This window comes from Corythoichthys intestinalis, chromosome 17, assembly GCF_030265065.1.
Source record: "Corythoichthys intestinalis isolate RoL2023-P3 chromosome 17, ASM3026506v1, whole genome shotgun sequence".
Classification (NCBI taxonomy): Eukaryota; Metazoa; Chordata; class Actinopteri; order Syngnathiformes; family Syngnathidae; genus Corythoichthys; species Corythoichthys intestinalis.
The window spans coordinates 22,357,022-22,376,673 of record NC_080411.1 but is presented as its reverse complement, the minus strand read 5'-3'; the positions used below and the strand labels follow the sequence as shown (position 1 = coordinate 22,376,673).

Sequence of the window (19,652 nt, the reverse complement as noted above, 5' to 3'; positions counted from 1 at the left end):
TAATTATTAAGAATAATGAAGCCCTAAGTGTTACATTATTTTTTTCAGCATTTAATATGGACAAGACTGTTTGTGGATCAATTTATAGTGGGGAAAAAAATTATCCTCTCCGTCTCTCAAAATATCTCCACTATGCGGGCCTAGTACTATTTTCTATGTCGTGGAAATAACTCTGGGAAAAAGGGCAAAGAGCTGCAGGGAGGAAGAGGGAGTGTTAGACAAGTGTGTGCTTCACTAGCTGAGAAGAAAAGAGCCTAATCTCGAGGGAGGCCAGAGTTGGCATAACATCACTTCTTCTGGACAACCTCCTTCATTCATCTGTTACGCTCCCACTGCAGTTTTCCTTCTTTTATGCTCATACAGTTTTGCCTCCCTACTCTCCAATCCAACACTCTCCACCCCCCACTCACTACCACCATCACTTTTTATTACCCATCAACAAACTCAACCTCCTCCTTGACTTTAATTACCTGTGTAATAGTAAATGTTTAAAGCTAGACAGCTTTTGCTTTATTTGTGTAATCAAGGTCTATATACAGTATGTGCAATGCTTTAAGTTCTCAAACATCATGTATGGCATACAAGACAATAATGTGTCATGACACTGTTTGATAGAGTGGATTTAAAAAATTGCGAGATTTTCTGATCAGCATGTTAGGAGTGAGGTTCACTGATAATGCTACAGCGTGCAACACTTTGAGAAAATATTGACTTATTGCTCGCAGAAACATGAGTGGTTAGTAATAATTAGATATGGTTCGAATAATTTACATCTTTTATTGCTTTTTCCCCCATCTGCAGTTTCCCCTCGAGAGCCAATCGTCTCCTGTAGATCCAACACATATCCCAAAGGCTTCTACTGCAGCTGGCACCAGCAGCATTCAACCTACATCCCTACTACATTTGAAGTAGATGTTCAGTAAGTCATTTAAAGTAATTTTGTATCCTGGTTTTTCTTTTTCTTTTCATCTTTGTTTTAACCTGTCCTGTACAGCTGCTTGACACAGAGAATGGAAATCTGAGTGTCTGGTTGGTCTGAACAGTTTTAATGTATGACATGGGAGCATGACATACTCCCATTGTGATCATTCAATGTGCCTCATTTATTAGGGAAAGCAGCAAACAGAAAGGGGTTGTGGGGGGACAGAAAAAAAGAGAATAGGAGAGAGTGACAGAAGAAGCACTAACAACAAGAAATACATTGAACGCCTACACTAGCTATGAATATGTTAGTGCTATTGTTAGCTAGTTGTATTTCCGGTTGACACCATGTGGGGGGCCTGATGGCCAATGAGAAAGAGGGGGGGGGGGGGGGGGGGGTCAGAAAGATAAGTGATCGGGAGAGGTGAAGTGTACACAAATCAGAGGAGTAGAACCCATTATTTGTATGAAACCCTTGTGAGTATGGGTATGTTGGCATCCTATTCTATGCTGCCTGATCATGAATCATGACACCGAGTTTCTCTACTTGTGTGTGTCCAATTGCACCTAGTCGTGTATCCTAGTTTTTATTAAAACATACGTGTTACCCAAGAGTAGAGCAAATACCAAATAAACATTGATTGTAGACCTCAAACAAGGTTGAATTATTTTTGGTCTTAGCCTGACAATGTGGTACAGTGAGCACACAGCAGATTTTAGTGGTAATCTGAACTATTTGTTTGAGTTAAACCTTCTGTAATGGAATAAAGATAAGTTATTGTTTAAATAACATGAAACATTTTCTTCTTGTACATTAATTGATTTGTTGTTTGTGCGGTATTTCTATTCAGTCAAAATTGTGAGTAATCTATTGTCAAAGCAATTGAAAAGTTGTTGTACGTACTTTTACATATAACGTTTAAATTTTACAACGTTTAAATTTTGCACTGCTAAACATTAAATTGAATTTTTCTTTTTTAATATAGGCTACTTAGCATTTCAAATAGATTCAAAAGATGTTGTCTTTCTGTCATTCATACTGTAAAACAATTATGACTCAATTGAATTCATAGTAAAAATGTAAATGACAGAAAGAGGTTAAGGGTAATCTTTTGTCCATTATCTTCACCATTCTTGTAGCTTTATTTTTTTTTTTTTGTGGGGGAAGTGAGTTGTTGTGATTTAAAAAAAAAAAATCTACTTTAAACACCTTTTTTTCTACAATGTTCACATCATGCTGCTGTGTATCATTTCTGTCCATTATTTTTCTGTCACCAGACATAACCAACGTTCATTGGAAGTCCAGAAAGATTCTATTCATAAGAATCGCTGCCATGTACGTTTTCCAGAGGTCTTCTCCAGCTTCCCATACAAAGTAAATGTGACCGCAATCAGCGCTTTGGGGAAAGCGTCTAGCACAATCTCTTTTGAGGAATCCAGTATAGGTAAAGTATAAACCCTACTTGTATTCTTCTTTTGCTTCTATGCTTCATTTGTTGTACAATACCATCAGTATTATGTAGTCTTATTTGAACCTGATGTATTTTTCGGACTGGATTATAACGCTTATCATCAGTGAACCAGTTTATTTTCAACAAAAAGCTTACCTGATTATAAGTCGCAGTTTACCATCAATGTGCTAAATTTGTGATTTGTTGTTTATTTATTGTACTATTTTAATTCTTGTTTTATTTTTCAATGTATTCATTATTTCTTTAGTTTTATTTATGGTTTGATAAATGATGAATGTGTGTCATTACTGGAGTAGTATAATACAGTTATGCACCAACAAAACAGGTTTGAGGTCATTAAGCACAACCAGAATTCATACATAAGATGTGCTGTCAGATTTTGGGGAAAAATAAAAGGTTTTTATTGTGTCTTCCAATCCGGAAAATACGGTAATTACCACTTACGTGCATTTCGACTCGGAGAAAGGAGTGTTATCTGAGTGTATTCATGACAAGCTGTGCTTACCGTACTATATTTTTCAATTTAGCACAGGCTTAGCATCTTGTCCACTGAGATTTAGCAAAAAAAAAAAAAAAAGCTGGAAATACAGACTAAAGTTGTCCGATAATGACTATATAACCACTATACCGATATTGTCCAACTCCAAAAAGCTCCGATACCGATCTAAGCTCCGATACCGATTTATGCGGTCATGGACTTAACATATAATGGCTAGCTCTATTGTGATGTCATTAAAAAAATGTATTGATTATTATTATTATTACTGCATTTTTATTGATATAAAAACATATTTATATTGCATTTATATTGACATAAAAAAATTAAATGAGCCAAAAATGTCCGTAATTAAATAAGGAATAATTCACAAATAAACCCCAAAGCGCTACTAGGTGACAAGAAACTATTACAAATAAAAGTAGGCGAAAGGCACAGACTAGTACTAGACATTGTCAATGAGTTATTCCCAAAATGCATTTTATTGGGCTTTTGCACAGATTTTGTATTTTTTATTACATTTTCTTAGTGACTATTTATTTCTGGTAACGCAGTAGTTATATGTAATGAGTTTGTAATGTATTACTTTTATATCATTAATTGTACATTTAATTTCTGCACCATAAATGCAAATGGTCTGCTCACATAACAAATCCCAAGCATCTTACTTTGGTGACCTCTAATGGTCAATAAGCACAACTACTGTGCTAATCTTTGACCAGCCCATGTACAAAGGCAGAAGGCTTGTACATTGACTTTGAAGCATCATGCATATTGGCCCAAAAAAGATAATGAAAAACTGATGTCGATATTATACGACATCATTTTAAAATGCTTTAATCGGCGATATTATGGGCTACAGGATAATATTGAACAACTTTAAAGCCGACCTCTCCCCAATGCTAAAGAATGTGTTTGACCGAAGAAGTTAGTGGCTCAGAAGGTCTGTTCCATACAAATTAATATCAGTGCCAGCAAGACATAGAAAATAAAGAATACCTACCCAAAGCAATCATCAATGATAAAACTTAGCGAATCCATTTAATTAAGGATGCAAACAATGCTTAAACATTCTACAGTACACATTCCATCTTGTTCTCTTTTCATCAAATCTGTGGGAATAAGAAAACATTCTCCAAGTGATCTATAGTAAAATACAGTAATGAATGACTGATTGGATTCATTCATTAGCCATACGCTTATCTTCACCAGGAGGTTCTTAACCAAACTTTATGGCAAGTTCTGTGTTCAAGTATAAGCTGGCTATACTACAAAAGTCAGACTGTTAAAATTCTTCGGAGACTGGCTGGTAGGCAATGAAGAGGAAATATGTTCACTTTAAGGACCGAATGAGCTCCACTTAAATAGATAAGGGAAGTGCTTCCGGCAGTTCTCAATTCTGCTGTATCCCTTCGAGCGCAGTATGGGTGTGAATTGTGTATCAAAAACCCACAGTTGCTGTGAATGTGTGTGCCTGTCCGAGTGTGTTTATAGTATAAATTGAGCTAGAGACATGCTCTACCAAATCCCAGACACAGGGTTCATGAAAATGCTAATGCTAGCCGGATTAGCGCCTTGTCTGAGAATAGTCTTAACTGTTGGTTGATAAGAAAATACCACACTACTTGATTTTTTTCGCACTATAACACTTAAACATGCCTTTTTACTTTTCACTTTCCTCATGCCTTTCCATTTTATTCACCTCTGTTGGAATATAGATGTCTATAGTGAAAGGTTTTAATTTAGCCCTGCATCACTTTATCCATCTGCTCTCAGCGGCTGTATTGTTAAAAAGTCTTATTTGGCAATTTAATTTGTGAGTCACATTCATTTTACGGAAAAATGAGGCAGATCGTAAATAAATAAAACAATTTCATGCTTTCTGGTGCACTTCTTAATTTCGAGTGGAAGTAAGGCCATTCTTGACTGTCCTTGTTCATTCGACCACTGCTGGATTGAAATTAGATGTGTTTGTGTGTGTGTCTCTCTGTGCATGTGTATCTTTTATTCTTCTCATTGTGCATTCTGTAGTGACTGTTTTAGACGGCGAACTTTGAAGAAGTTTCAGCCCATCAAATAAAACAAGGCTTCTGCAGTTTATGCATTTTTGCCCTCTGGTGCTCAATTCATTTTGCTTCACTTCTTGTTATGGAAGTAAAAGTATGTTTATTACAAGAGCAAAATGTCAGTTTTCAACAGTGGCAGATGATGGTAATTCAAGAAGGGGAAGTTGAAATTGTGCCTGCCTGTGAGTGCTTTGTGCATCCGTTGCTTGGTAGGGAAAGACACTAGAGTGACAGAAATCAATCTACAAACACGAGAAATTGAAGCTCGACTTCATGTTTGTTTTTACCAAAGGAAATGTCACTAGGATGATTAGGAAAGGCTATGGTTCAACGCAGAACAACGGAATTAAAATTGAGAAATTCTTTATGCGGATGTTAAACAACAAGATCGCTGATTCGCTCATTTCGCTGTCAATCAAAATGGGATTCAGCCTCAGACAGATGATCAAATCATCTTGTAGAGAAGCAGAGCGTCCAGGCCAGGCAAGCTCCGCCCACTGCCAAACAAACCCAGCCTTTAGCCAATGAGCTTTACCCAACGTCTCGTTTCGCAGTAGTAGAACAATGCACTCTATACTCTGGAGATGCACCGCGTCCACACTGCTTAAAGTGCGTACGACAGGGGAAAAAAAAGTCTTAAAAATAGCATTATTATGTGAATTAGAATCATATTTTGAGACGATTCGACTATATACAACAATTTAGCAATGCGCAGATGACGAGAAATTAGTCTTTTAATCTGACGGTTAGCCACGCCTACCATTATAAGGCTCTAGCGTCCCCAACAGGTGGATGACGTCAGGGGAGAATGGGCTCATCGGTTTCACTATTCAGCCCATTGAGGGGGAATTATTCAGAACGAGGAAAACGCGACGAAAAGAGCCGCAAAAAGTCTCTCTACTCCAATATTTTTACAGGATATTCTTTTTATCCAAGTATTTTTCCCCAATAGCCAAATAAGTGGCATGGTCATGACAAATAACAGTCTTGTGCTAAATGGAATATGAAATAATATAAATGCATTTATTCAGGACGACATGGCAAAATTACTCCATAATGGTCAAAACTGTCGACTTCACCTTTACTATCACATCTCCCGAATGATATTTTATGCCACCTAAATCGGACATATGTAATTTCCCTTTCCTGGCTTCGGAGAATGTAAACAAACCAAGAGGCGTGACAGCTAGCCGACATGCTAACCCGAACTGAGTGATGTTTCAAAGTCTTCGAAGAGGAAAATCACACATAACTAGCCCGGATTATTTCACATGACGACTGGGTTGTCCATTGTCTTCGCCGATCGGCAACCCGCCCGGCATTGGGCGAACAAGTTAGAGCTCGCCGTTCCCCTGCTGAGGGCTCCGTTGCGGGGAAGCAGCTGGACAATGACTGCTAGACAAACCGGCCGACGTCGGAGGAGCGTGTAGCTGCCAAATGGTTAACACGAATATGGCAAAATAATGCTTTACTAAACGGCGAAGTCGTAAACAGCGAGAGACTCATAGGAGGGCGGCTGCAGTTGTTATGCAGTTAACAAGACAATATGGCTACGTTCATACTACAGGTCTTAATGCACGAATCCGATTTTTTGTCATATCCGTTTTTTTGGCGTGCCCGTTCAGACTGCCTTTATCCATTGAGACCGTTCAAGTATTACGCATGCGCACTAATTCGCAGTCCGACACCCGCTAAGCAAGAAGATTTAGACCACATACGAAAGTGACCCAGATCGGATTTGAAATGGTCCCGTTCTATGCGACTTGTCACGTTCAGACCGTCAAATTAATGCCTCACTCGAGTCGGAAAAACACGAAAAAATCAGATTCGTGCATTAAGACCTGTAGTATGAACGTAGCCTATGTGTATGAGGAGAGCTTTTTACATGCCCATTAATGATCAAACATAAGTAGTCCTTTATTTAAAGAAAGTTTGTAGTGTTTCATTTGTAATCGCTGTATTTGCGCATTGTAGCACGTATTTAGTCAATAAATTATACACACAACAGTATGCATTTGATCAATTATTTTTTTTCCCCTTGCAGTCTTAGAGCAATCGCCTCTGGCCTTGAATATAGTAGACAACATCAAGACACACCTCAGATACAGTATGTACTGTAACTCTGCAAAACATGACAAGTAATCCTTATTCCCAATGGCTAATTCTAAATCTTGCAGCACTTGGGTAGAATTACTGTTGGTAGTTGAGAGTGAAAATAGTTCTGAGGGGCTGAGATGAGTAACTGATGTCAGTGCATCACAAAACAGCATGCAGCACAGCACCACCTGCTATGTTATGTGGCTTACAGTGGAGAGAGGCCTAACCTCTGGCAGTTGTGCAGAGTCTGGCAGCTGCCTCTCCTCATTGTTTAAATCACAGGGATGCTGAGTCGTATCCGACTAATATAATAAAACAATCTCTGCGGTCAGTGAAATATGGCAGGGTTGGTTTATTTATTTATTTAATGTAGAAATTAGAGACATGGTGAATGTGCAGAGGATTGAAATCACAGGTGACCTTTGCAGTAACTGCAAATGACTCAAGGTCCGCAGGTACCTGTACCCCTGAGAGATCATGAGTGCAATAGGAGAACAGACAGTTGACTTGAAACAATGAAAAGCTGTTTTACAAGCAGCATGACTTTCATTCTTTTTAATGTGCATGTTAAAGTCATAACCTTTTAAGTTGAAAATAAACAGTCAAACCTCAGATATTTTGCAATTTGTCATTTGCCGAATTGTCATTTACCAATTTGTTTTTGCAGTTCACAATTTACTGGCAAAAATATTCGATTAAAAAAAATCTTTGGCTATACTGTATACTGTGCACATATTTTATTGTGGCATTTTATCTTATATGAAAGCATATATAAGCGGTGGTCAGTCAACAAATGAGACAACAAATTGTTACTGTCAGTTGTAACCATGCCAAAGAAACTTCTCTGCCTTCTACTTACAATAATTACACAAACTCTCTCTGCAGCTCCACCCGCCACACCCACCAACTCACTCTCCAACAGCAGCCATCTTAGATATGTGATTGACAGTTTGCTGTAAAGAATAGATAGATGGTAGTACCCAAGTCATTTTTTTGCTAAATATGTACAGTGGCGGCACGGTGGCTGAGTGGTTAGCACGTCTGCCTCACAGTTCTAAGATCAAGGTTTCAATCCCGGGCTTCGGCCTTCCTGTGTGGAGTTTGCATGTTCTCCCTGTGCCTGCGTGGGTTTCCTCCGGGAACTCCGGTTTCCTCCCACATCCCAAAAACATGCATGGTAGGCTGATTGAACACTCTAAATTGTCCGTAGGTATGAGTGTGTGCGTGAATGGTTGTATGTCTCCTTGTGCCCTGCAATTGGCTGGCAACCAGTTCAGGGTGTCCCCTGCCTACTGCCCCGAGTTAGCTGGGATAGGCTCCGGCACCTCCGCGACCCTCGTGAGGAAAAAGCGGCATGGAAAATGAATGAATGAATGAATATGTACAGTATTTTTTTTAACTCTTAATATAGGACCCAATGAATAGTGGGTGTCAACTGGATTATCAATTTTACAAAATATACGTTGTACATGAAGTTTGAGGAATAATGAAGAAAAAAAATTATTGTCTGACGTAATTATTTTTTGGTGCCCAAGTTTTATTAATATTAAAACAGCACCGGTCAGATATTTCTTTTGCACAATGAGGCGTTTATTCTACCTTAGCTTCATGGTGCAGGCTAACCAGACTAAGGTTTGCTCTAAAGCAAGTGAAAATGAAATGTGTGAATGAACAGACTTTGTCTAATTATTTTTGGCAAAGAGCCACGCTGCACATCATCAGCAAGAACCATAGTTTCTGCCGGATAACATGACACATACTGTCAGAGGCAGCTCACAGAGCTAATTGGTGCAAATTCTTTGAGAGACTTGATGACAGGATAATGTTGTGTTGAAACACATTGCAGGTGTACACAGCCAAAGCAATCAGCACCCACTTGGGTCACACTGCTGTGCAATGATGCATGTAACCTATGGACAAAAACCTAAGCCTTTATTCTTTATTTGTTTGCTGTTTCTTGGCCTTTTTGTTTAAATACTTTATACTTCGTCTCTACATAGCAAATAAAAATGTTTAACCTGCCCTGGGTATTTTGCTTGCTATATTTTGTCGTGATGTTGATGCCCACATGATTCATTCAGCAAGCATCAAAGCATCAGAATCATTGTATAAATGAATACATGATGTGGTGTTTCAGCCCTTGTTGCCTAATGTTGCAAATTTGTGACTTTCCAGATCAAAGCAGCTTCACTGCCTATTTACCATAAATACCTGTTATCGCTATCATGCATACTGTATGTATTTTTTGTCGCTGTTATTTTATCATGATTTACTAATTTTTTGTATTATTGTAAAACATATTTCAATGAATTTTCTAAACTTGATTTAACATCTACTTAAAAGCAAAAACACTTTTATTGATTTTTCAATATTATTTTGGTTTTGTCACCAAGGGATTTTAATTATAATAATTATCTTGTATTATATTTAAAAACAACTGACTCAAGTTGAAAAGTATCAACTATATACAGTAAGAAAACAATTGATTAACATATTTGATTAAAACTGAGACAAAAATCTAACTGGACATTTTTAAGCATGTGCATGTTTGTCTGATATACTGAGGAAATTTGCAAGTTAAACCTACTTCTGGATATACCAGTACAAGTAGCCCAACTCTCCATTAATACTAAATAGGTTGGTGTTTTGACGGTAACTGACGCGGTTTTGCCAACATTAATTTACTCTCGTGCTGTTTTTACTTTGCGCCATCAGTGACTGTTGAAATGAAAGTTAAAATGTCGCACTATTCACCCCACACGTTAAGCAGTGCTTTGTATACTATTTGATTTCCTATTTTGCTTGGTTTTAGATCAGTTCATTAGGATTTGTCTGTTGCTCTATGAGCTAAATGTATGAGTAGTTAGTTTATTCTGCTTGGTTAGTCTGCAGCTTACCATAATTCCCCATTTCCACTTTACTCATTGCTAATGCAATAGCCATCTTATGTGCTATGTTTCAGGCAAGATGAATGCTCACAGAACCCATCGATCTAAGTAGATTGCGTTTTCTGAATGTCACGTTTGGTGTATTTTATGAACTGCTGGGTGAATCTCATGTGAACAAAGAGATTTGTCTGGTTTTCGTCTTTCTTCTTTCCACTTTTGTTCATGGAAGGTCACAATGAGATTAGCCATCTCATGATGCTTTTATGCTTTTACCAGTCTCTGATCAAATCTGTCTCTTTGTCCTGTATTTGTCCTGTTCAGCCAGAATATGTGTCTGCCTTCATATGTATTTCATTTTTTTCCAATAATCATTTTGTGCTAAGTTTAACAAATCCCATGTAATTGTAAATGTGACTGTCCATATTGTATTTCAACAATTTGTCTGTGGAACGGAGAAAGTTTCACACAGATGGAATAACCAGTGCTCACTAATGGGGTGTTCTAACAATGAAAAAGCTTATTCAATAGCTTTCAAAGGATATTGAATGGAATTCTATCAGCAGGACTCACGTATAATATAGCTTTTCTGCATGTACTGTCAGCTTTCATTTATTCCTTGTTTTCAGCAGGAAGATTTAAAGTCATTTTACTCAATGCATTGTGCCACATGGTGATTTGGCTGTGTCGAATTGGCTGGTCACCGATTTAAAAGTGATAATTTCAAACTCTAAATAGTGTTGTTTTCCCAGTTTTGGGATATCTGATCTAAAAGAAGTATTTGAGCCCTTATTTGTTTCCACTTATCTTGTATAATTGATCTTTCCATTAATAATTAGAGCAATAAAACCAGTATATGTTGCAGTCAGTGTTGCTAATCTTATTCAGTTACTTCTCAGTTACCTCATTGTAAGAGTAATTAGTTACTCAGCAAAGTAACGGACGTTACTTTTCATATTCTACTAGTTTTTACATCTTACATTACATTATATAACCTCTTTCACATCAAAGATTTTAAACATTAACTGATTGAAGAATAAAAACACTAGATATAGTATTTTAGAACCTACTGAACATAAGCAGAACACGATCCATAAATATTCCGTGAGGTAACAATAATAAATATTGAAAATAATTCAAGTTTGAGAAACCTTGCTGTCTTGTGTTTGCTCGAGCGTGCAGTCACAGTGAAGCAAGGCATGATCCACCCACCTAGCCAATCATCATTGCATTTGCAAAGGCGTCACCTTTCCCTCCTTCCTCCTCCCGCTCTAGTCTCTCCAGGCAGTCAGCTGATGTGTGACAAAATCAGACAACTTGTGCTTCATTCAACCAAATTGTGTTAACACACCCCTTCACATCCTTGGTATGGTAACAGCGTTGCAAAGATGGGAAAAGTAATGAATTAGATGACTCACTACTGAAAAAAAAAATAACGCGGTTTTCTCTAACGCCCTTATTAATAACACTGGCTGCAGTATATTATTTGTTCCTCAACTTCACCTTGATAGTAACCGTTTCCAAACAATCTTTTTTCAGCTTTTTGTGATGAAAATCAGACAAAATTAATGGCATTTTTTATGGAATAAGTATTTTCTGTCAATCACCCGATTAAAGTAATGAAATATTTTGAATAGGGCTGTCAAACGATTTAAATTTTTAATCGAGTTAATCACAGCTTAAAAATTAATTAATCGTAATTAATCGCAATTCAAACCATCTATAAAATAGGCCATATTTTTCTGCAAATTATTGTTGGAATGGAAAGATAAGACACAAGAGGGATACATACATTCAACATACTGTACATAAGTACTGTATTTGTTTATTATAACAATAAATTAACAAGATGGCATTAACATTATTAACATTCTGTTAAAGGGATCCATGGATGGAAAGACTTGTAGTTCTTAAAAGATAAATGTTAGTACAAGGTATAGAAATGTTATATTAAAACCCCTCTTAATGTTTTCGTTTTAATAAAATTTGTAAAATTTTCAATCAAAAAGTAAACTAGTAGCTCGCCATTGTTGATGTCAATAATTACACAATGCTCATGGTGCTGAAACTCATAAAATTAGTCGCACCCAAACGCCAGCAGAGGGCGACAAAACACCAAAAAACACAAGTAACAAGTGGACATGACACTGTGCTGTCATTTTAATCTGTTTGAGCGGGGCTTGTACGTTACATGTGTCAAATATTTTAACGTGATTAATTGAAAAAATTAAATTAATTACCGTGCGTTAACGCAATAATTGTGACAGCCCTAATTTTGAAATACAAAATTATCCATTATCCAAAAAGATACAAAGTACAATTGACTATATCTGGTACGACAACCATTTTTTATGAATTGCAATTACGTGAAATTATTTATATGAATAAAGCATAGTAACACACAAATTTACCCACCGTTTATCCATTAAAAAGTACTTCAAAGAGGAGGAAAATAAATTACATGATTTTCTCAATTGGTAAATCGAATGACATAAAAAAAATATGGCCACCATATATAATCTCGGCATAGTAAAAGGTTTACTTAGGGGCCAATATGCTCATAACCACTAAATTATGAGATGTTGGGTTATTTTTACTGATTATTTTCTTTCTCTCCTCACAGTCAAACCAGATCCCCCTGAGCGTGTGACAGCAACTCCGATTCGTTACAATGCTCGCAGGCTGGAGGTATCCTGGCAGAGTCCTGCGACATGGCCCGACATCGACAATTTTCCACTGAAATACTTCCTTCGATATCGCCCTCTCATCAAGGAACAATGGCAGCATGTAAGTAGCACAAAGCGGAATCAGTGGAAAACACATCCATATGAGGCTGTAGTCCTTATAAACTGCAGTATACTGTAGTAACACAATGCAGATTATTTTTTGCTTTACGCTTTCAATTTGGGTATGCAGCATACATAACCTGATACGCAAGATATTGCTCATATCAATATGGGCAAGATCCATTTGTGACATTTGTTTTTCATGGGAGGAACCTTTAAAAAATATACGGCTGCCATTTGGACAATAGCTGTTCTCGTCACACTCGCGAAAACATCGTCTTATGTCAGCTTTTAGTGACATTCTTTGCTCCTCATTTAATGAGGAAATTAAATATACTTCAGACAAAATTGGGAAACTGACCTAGATACAAGAACTGCTTTGCATAGTAATCAAGCAGATTGTTGCTTCATGGTCACGTCTGAAACTCCCACGTCTTTCCCCTGATTGGCTGCGGAAAGCAAAAACATCATTTCCCATCCAAAAAAGCTTTTCGTGACGTTCCTTGCTATTCTTTTAATGAGGAAAATAAGTATATGTCCGAAAACAAAACTTGACAGAAACAGAAATTGACCTATATACAAGAATCCCTTAGCACTCCGACATTGTATTCAACTAGTTTGTTACTTGCTGATCACGTCTGCAGCTCCAGCCTATATCGCCTGATTGGCTTGGTCACCAGATGGCCACATCGCGGGTAAAACAACTTGGGTTAGGACAACGGCTCTGTATGATAATAATAGTAATAATAAAAATATTATTATTAATAATAATACATTTTATTTCAAGTGCCTTTCAAAACATTCAGGGACACTAAACAAACGCAAATTAAAAGCAGAACACAGTGATCCCTCCCTAGTTGGCACTTCAAACTTCGAGCCTTCAGTCCATCACGGATTTTTTTCAATTAAAATAAATAAATAAATAAATACAGATGAGCTGTCCCGATCCGATCACGTAGCCTCACTCTTCCACCTGCTGCTTTTCTTGGTCAGGCAGTGCACTGGAGTTGCTTATTAAAGTTAATGATGATTGACAGACGTTAAGGTTTGATCTTGCCAGAGATGCTTAGAAGCCGAAACGTCAAAGCGCCACATGTGTCAATCATCGTCTAAATTGTTAAACAGTTGTTGTGGCAACTCATTGTTTGTACGTGAGCACCTAAGCGGATTTGAGTCGACTCACTCAATAAAGCATTGAATAAAGACAAGCATTTTTCTACTTTATTGTTGTTTAAAAATAATTTGTTGGGATAGTAACATGTTTAAAACTTATATTTATTACATTTGAAGTGCTTAAAAATATTCAAATCTACATAGATTTTTTTTTTTTTTTTTTTTTTTTTTAAGCTTTGGGGGGAAATGTAAAAAAAAAAACATGTCTTATATGTATCCCTTTCCAATGCTAAATCTGAATAAATACATTGAATACACACGCACAAAAAAAAAAAAAAAAAAAAAATTGGGGTGGGGGGGCGCTACTTCGTGGTTTTTCGCTTATCGCGGTTGGTTCTGGTCCCCATTAACCGCAAAAATGAGGGATCACAATAGAAGTAATAGGAAAATAAGAGGTCGAGACACAACAGAGCTAAGAATCAAGGTGGGTATAAAAGATTGAACAGATGTCTTTTGCGTCGGGACTTGAAAAGTGAGAGCGTAGATATGTTGCGAAGCTCACGGTTAGGGACTTCTAGAGCTGGGGGGCAGAATGACGAAATGCTCTGGAACCATAGGTGGTGAGAAGGGCACGAGGGACAGATAGGTGGAGGGTAGAAGAAGAACAAAGTGAACAGTGGAGGAGTGTTAATACAAAGAAGGTTAGATATATATAGGATGAGGCCAGGCAGTGAAGTGCTTTGAACGTGATGATGAGAATCTTATATATAATTCTTTGTTTAATTGGGAGCCAGTGGAGTTGACCGAGCATGGGGGTGATGTGGTGTGTGTGTGGGGGGGGGGGTTCGAGTGATGAGGCGTGCTGCTGAGTTTTGTAGGAGGAGGAATTTTGGTTGATGACTGAATAAATTAATGAATCACACAGGATTGTCTTTCTTGCGAGGCTAGGACATACAGTACCTATGGAAAATATGGTTATCATACAGTTTTGAAGACTACAGCTTTGCAAATATCCATAACGTTCACTAAAAGGTCGGACAGCAATCCAAATGGCATGTTACTGTATCTGACTTTTTTTTTTTTTTTTTTTTTTTTGCAGGGCTACGTTCCCTGAGGCTTATATACGTAAAGTTAAAGCATATGTTCCCACTAAAGATAAAGGTTCTGTCTACTGGGGTTGAATGTTGCTTTGTTATTATCATGCATGTCATTTGTTTGCTTAGGTGTTATTTCAGGCACTTGGGTTTCAGTCCCGCTCACATACACGTGTATCAATGAAAGGCTGAATAACATTTTCTTTTGCTCACTCTTTCCTGGACACTTTCAGTCCCCCCATCGTTATCTTTCAACACTTAGCTGCCTCAGACCTCACAAAAGCAATATTGCCCATCTGCGGCAATTTCAAGCAGTGTCATCTTGTCTCACTGTTCCTCAAGCTCATTTAGATTGCAACTCAGTAACTACTTTTCAGGAACTCTTTGGTGTGTGTCATTCCTCACCTAACGTTATTGCATTAAATCTAGAATGCATTATGCGATTTGCTGTCATCCAAAATGCTTGTGCATTAAAAGAGAAAACAAACCTTACAACTCAGATCAGGATTATAGGGTGACTGAACGTCCTCTTTTGCCCGGACATGTCCACTCTTCAAATCCTGTCTGGGACGTCCGGTGGGGTTTTGTAAATTCATGAAAATGTCCGGTTTTCATTATTTTTCATTGGACCAATTAGCATGTGTTGAAATTGACTGAAGCTTTGCACAGAATAATACGGTACTCTGCTACCTGTGACGTGTTCCTTGAGAGCATTCCCAGTTCCTAAGAATTTTATCACGATCAATATGTACATAAATCAAATGTTCATGTACCCAAAAGAGTAATTAAGTCGAAAATACCTTTATTCTACTTTGGATACAAATTTATGCATGCGTGTGCAGTCACAAACTGGCTTTATCATGGCATCAACCGCCAATTCTCATTCATAAACAAACCCTCGTCACGACAGGAGCCCACAGGCCATTGGTATGTACACTTACTAAATTTACTTTTCAGCAAATGTTGACTTCTCTCAGAGCTTTGTACAGGTGTGCGTGTAAAATCCTGTTTGATTTTGGATCGTTGTGCTGCCGATGATTGTGAACTTTTATAGCAATTTGATTTTGCCTCGGATTCTGGTGTAATGTCTCGAGGGCGGGACGAGTGTCCTCTTTTTGGGAAATCAAAATATAGTCGCCCTAGTTTAACTGTTCTGTGGCCTGTACTACGAATGGAGTTCAACCTCCCCAGAAGTAATCCTGCTTACCAGCAGGTAACTGGAGTTGACAAAACCTGGTTACCTAGTTTGTGGTCAATCGGTGCTATGACGCTTATTATGAGGTTGATTAGTCGAACCTGTGTCAACCCAATCAGAGTTACTGCGCGTTCACATAAAAGGGGGCAGAGATCAAAGTCAAACACTACTTGTGTCGATGGCACGGGCACCTTACTTCTCGGAGGAGGAATACCTGATAATCATGTGGAGTTATTAGGAATTAAACTCCAGCCTCACCGCAAAATCCAACACCACTTCAGCGAGTAGAGCGTGACTGGTCTTTTGGCAGCGAATTACAGATCTTGTGATTTGTGAATGCGTCAATATGCCAGTTTACTTTTGTCCATGATAAGAAATAAAGCCATCTGTCAGGACAATAAAATAAGATTTGGTCTGTTAACTGTGAGAAATAATTTATCGTAGTGCATCATCACATGAAGCAGGATGATTGTATGTTTAGTTCCATTGACTGTATGAATATGTATGTCCTTTTAACATCTTCAGAGTACAGATTAGATCGGGCCTAAAAAAATCCAGCCCGACCCGGCCCGAGCCTGATCAATTAACTTGATTTGCAGGCCCGAGCCCGAAACCAAGGAATTTTATGTTATATTTGCGAGGACTCAGGAGAAGAAGGAAATGCGGGGATGCGATGCGTGGTTGCGTTTTGTGTGATCACATTTGTGACGATGCCTTTGCGTAATGATAATAAATTAAAGCCCGTCTTTTGTAAAGAATTCTCAGTGAAGCAAGACTGTAAGATACATATTCAATAAACATTTATATCTTTTATATTTGTGTGTCTGTTCTATCAGTGGATTTGACATTTAATTTAATCTCTCCAAATTGGCAGAAAAAATGTTTTCTCAATATTTAAATAATCCACATATTTTTATCATTATTATAAATGGCGGAAAACACTAAGGTGACTTGAAGTTCTGCTCTGAGACCCTCAATTTGGCCAAATTCCAAAATTGTCCGATATGCATGTGTGATACATCATTGGAAAGCTTAAAATCTCAATTTTTCTGGGGGAAGAAAATTTTTCAACAGGAGGGCATTTTTAAAAAAATGTTTTTTAAACAAGCAAAACCCTGGAGGTGAGACCACGCGAGAGCAGAATTACAGACGCCGTGACTTTAACGAGATATTATCGCGTACTTACCTTGTTTCGATTCAAAAACTCCATGTGGCATGTATCACTGAGTGTCAAGACACAGCTGTGAATGGCCACACCTGGATTTTGGGGGATTTTATGGGTGAAACACTGTAATATAAAAAGGGTCGCAATGCAGAAATCGCAGACATCAAGGAGTGGTCGAGATTTTCATATTTTTACCCTTTTAAACGTTTTTTTTCAATTTTTCTCTGTTTGGATCAATCATTTATCATCTAAAATATCAGAGAAAATGCGACAATAACAAATAAAATACAATTAAGCTATTCTTATGAGGTAGATATCTGTGACTTTTTTACAGACACCATTTTTTTCATTGAGACGTCATTTGTTTAAAAGTTTAAAATATGCGAGTGAATAATATTTTGAAGTCGTTTTTTTTTTTTTTTTTTTAACGAAATATTAGACATCAATTAATGATTCTAAGCTAAAACTGACAGAGATGTTGAATAATAAATATAATGAATTACCTTCATTTTAAGGCTGGGTTGAAACAAAAACGGTTGCGCGACGTCTGTAAACGGGGGTTTCCAGGGTAAAACAAACAAATTAAAAATAGTTTGGGTGCTTAATGCACCATGAATCTGCTATGGCAGCATATAGACATATTGTTCTATCAAACACAACAGTTGTTTTGGCTTAAAATACAGCAGTTTCTTTTAAAGGGGTGTGCAAGAGCAGAAACTGCTTTTTCAGTCTTGTCTGTGTTTTCCGCCAAATGCATCTACACAACGAAATAACGCTGGAAAAGTTTGTTAAATATATTTTTATATTTTATGACAGCAAAGATCCACATTCGTTTACATTCGGTGAAGCCCACACAGGTTTCTGTATAGCATTTTCAACAATCAATTTGAAGCCTTTCCATACTCCACTCCTACCACTTTCCGAATCGCACGGTATACAGTGTTCTTACTCAGATATTCAGCATCACTGATAGAATACATATAGGCCCTATTGTCTGCTAGTGAAAGAGTGCAAGGACAGGCACCTATTCCGCTCGATTGTGAGGGCCTGACTTCGGCGGGTTACCTTAGAGACGCCCGCCTCAATCAGCTGGCACAGGTAACGAATTCCCTCAGCTGAAAATCTATATCTTTCATGGAGAACATTGTCCGGGGCTCTAAATACCCATGCCCTCCGAAGAGAGCCCCTCACAATCCGCGTGCCAATGTCGTACGGGTCGTCCAGGTACGCTGTCATTGTCAAGAGGACACGTCCGCGGAGGAGTGCTGTTTAAATAGGGTGTGGTTAATTGGAAATCTTGGGGTTAAGCAAGATCTAATTTTGAGACGACCATGTTTGATGTGTGGCGTGTCTTGCTATGGCAACACTCCCCGATTCCAACATATCCACCTTTCGTAGTCCCGGTTAGGCGGTAAGATAGGCAGCATGTGATGAAGTTACTCTTGAAGTTACCCTTCTAAGCCAGAAAACCGGCTTCGTAGTATAGACCCCACTCACCAACGTCACACAATGACGTGTCGCTGTATCCGGCCACCATATTGTCCATCATTGTTTATCCGTATTCTCAATGGTTTCAATTTGTCGTGCAATTTATAGTGCAATTCATGGAAGCCCCGGTGCTTTCAGACGCTGTAAACTCATTGGAAGCGTTGCATAAAAAGCGTTATGTGGAAAAGCTTCAGTCTATCCATTCGCCAGATCCATATTTGATGACTAAATCGATATTTTTCGACCCACTGTCTTCGCCCTCTCTGGCTGACATGTTACCCTGATATCTACAACTATCTTGTCCACAGAAACTCAGCCTATTCTCACGAAACTTTGAAAAACTTTAAGAGCAGCACTCTAAGCAACATTACCCCATGTGACCCTTTACTTTCAATTTTCTAAAATGGCGACAATCAATAAAAAAAAAAAGTTGACTGCGATGGCCGACGCTTCAACGATAGGTGGATATTGGACTATTTCTTCAATACAATACGCAACAACTGTGTCTGCCTCATTTGCAAAGAGACAGTCGCTGTTTTCAAAGACACACTGACATGTACGACAACATTACAAGGAAGATACGCAGCGAGAAATTATAGCAACTTGAAGCTAGCTTCATTTCACAGCAGCAGTATTTCGCAAGAGCCCGAGTGTCGAAAGAGAACGCCACAAAGGCGAAATTGTTGAAATTACGAATAAAAAATTGTTTAAATATATTGTTATATATATTGTTCTACGTAAATCAGCCAAGGTAGCCCTCCACATTTTTACCACACCAAATCTGGCCCCCTTTGCAAAAAGTTTGGACATCCCTGTTTCACTGATGATCCGTAGACGAGGCTAGCTTCTTTCACTTGGTACCAGCTAAATATTA

General features: G+C 38.0%; 1 protein-coding gene across 4 annotated transcripts in view; it reads left to right on the top strand.

Moving 5' to 3' along the window:
• The window catches only part of cntfr (ciliary neurotrophic factor receptor), a 362,525-nt gene that overhangs the window by 296,598 nt on the left and 46,275 nt on the right, over positions 1-19,652 (top strand). For all 4 annotated transcript variants that reach the window (XM_057818079.1, XM_057818078.1, XM_057818077.1 and 1 more), the window contains exons 5-7: positions 802-919; positions 2,200-2,366; positions 12,561-12,724. In XM_057818079.1, the coding sequence (XP_057674062.1) occupies positions 802-919; positions 2,200-2,366; positions 12,561-12,724 (449 nt within the window). The remainder of the gene's footprint in view (positions 1-801; positions 920-2,199; positions 2,367-12,560; positions 12,725-19,652) is intronic.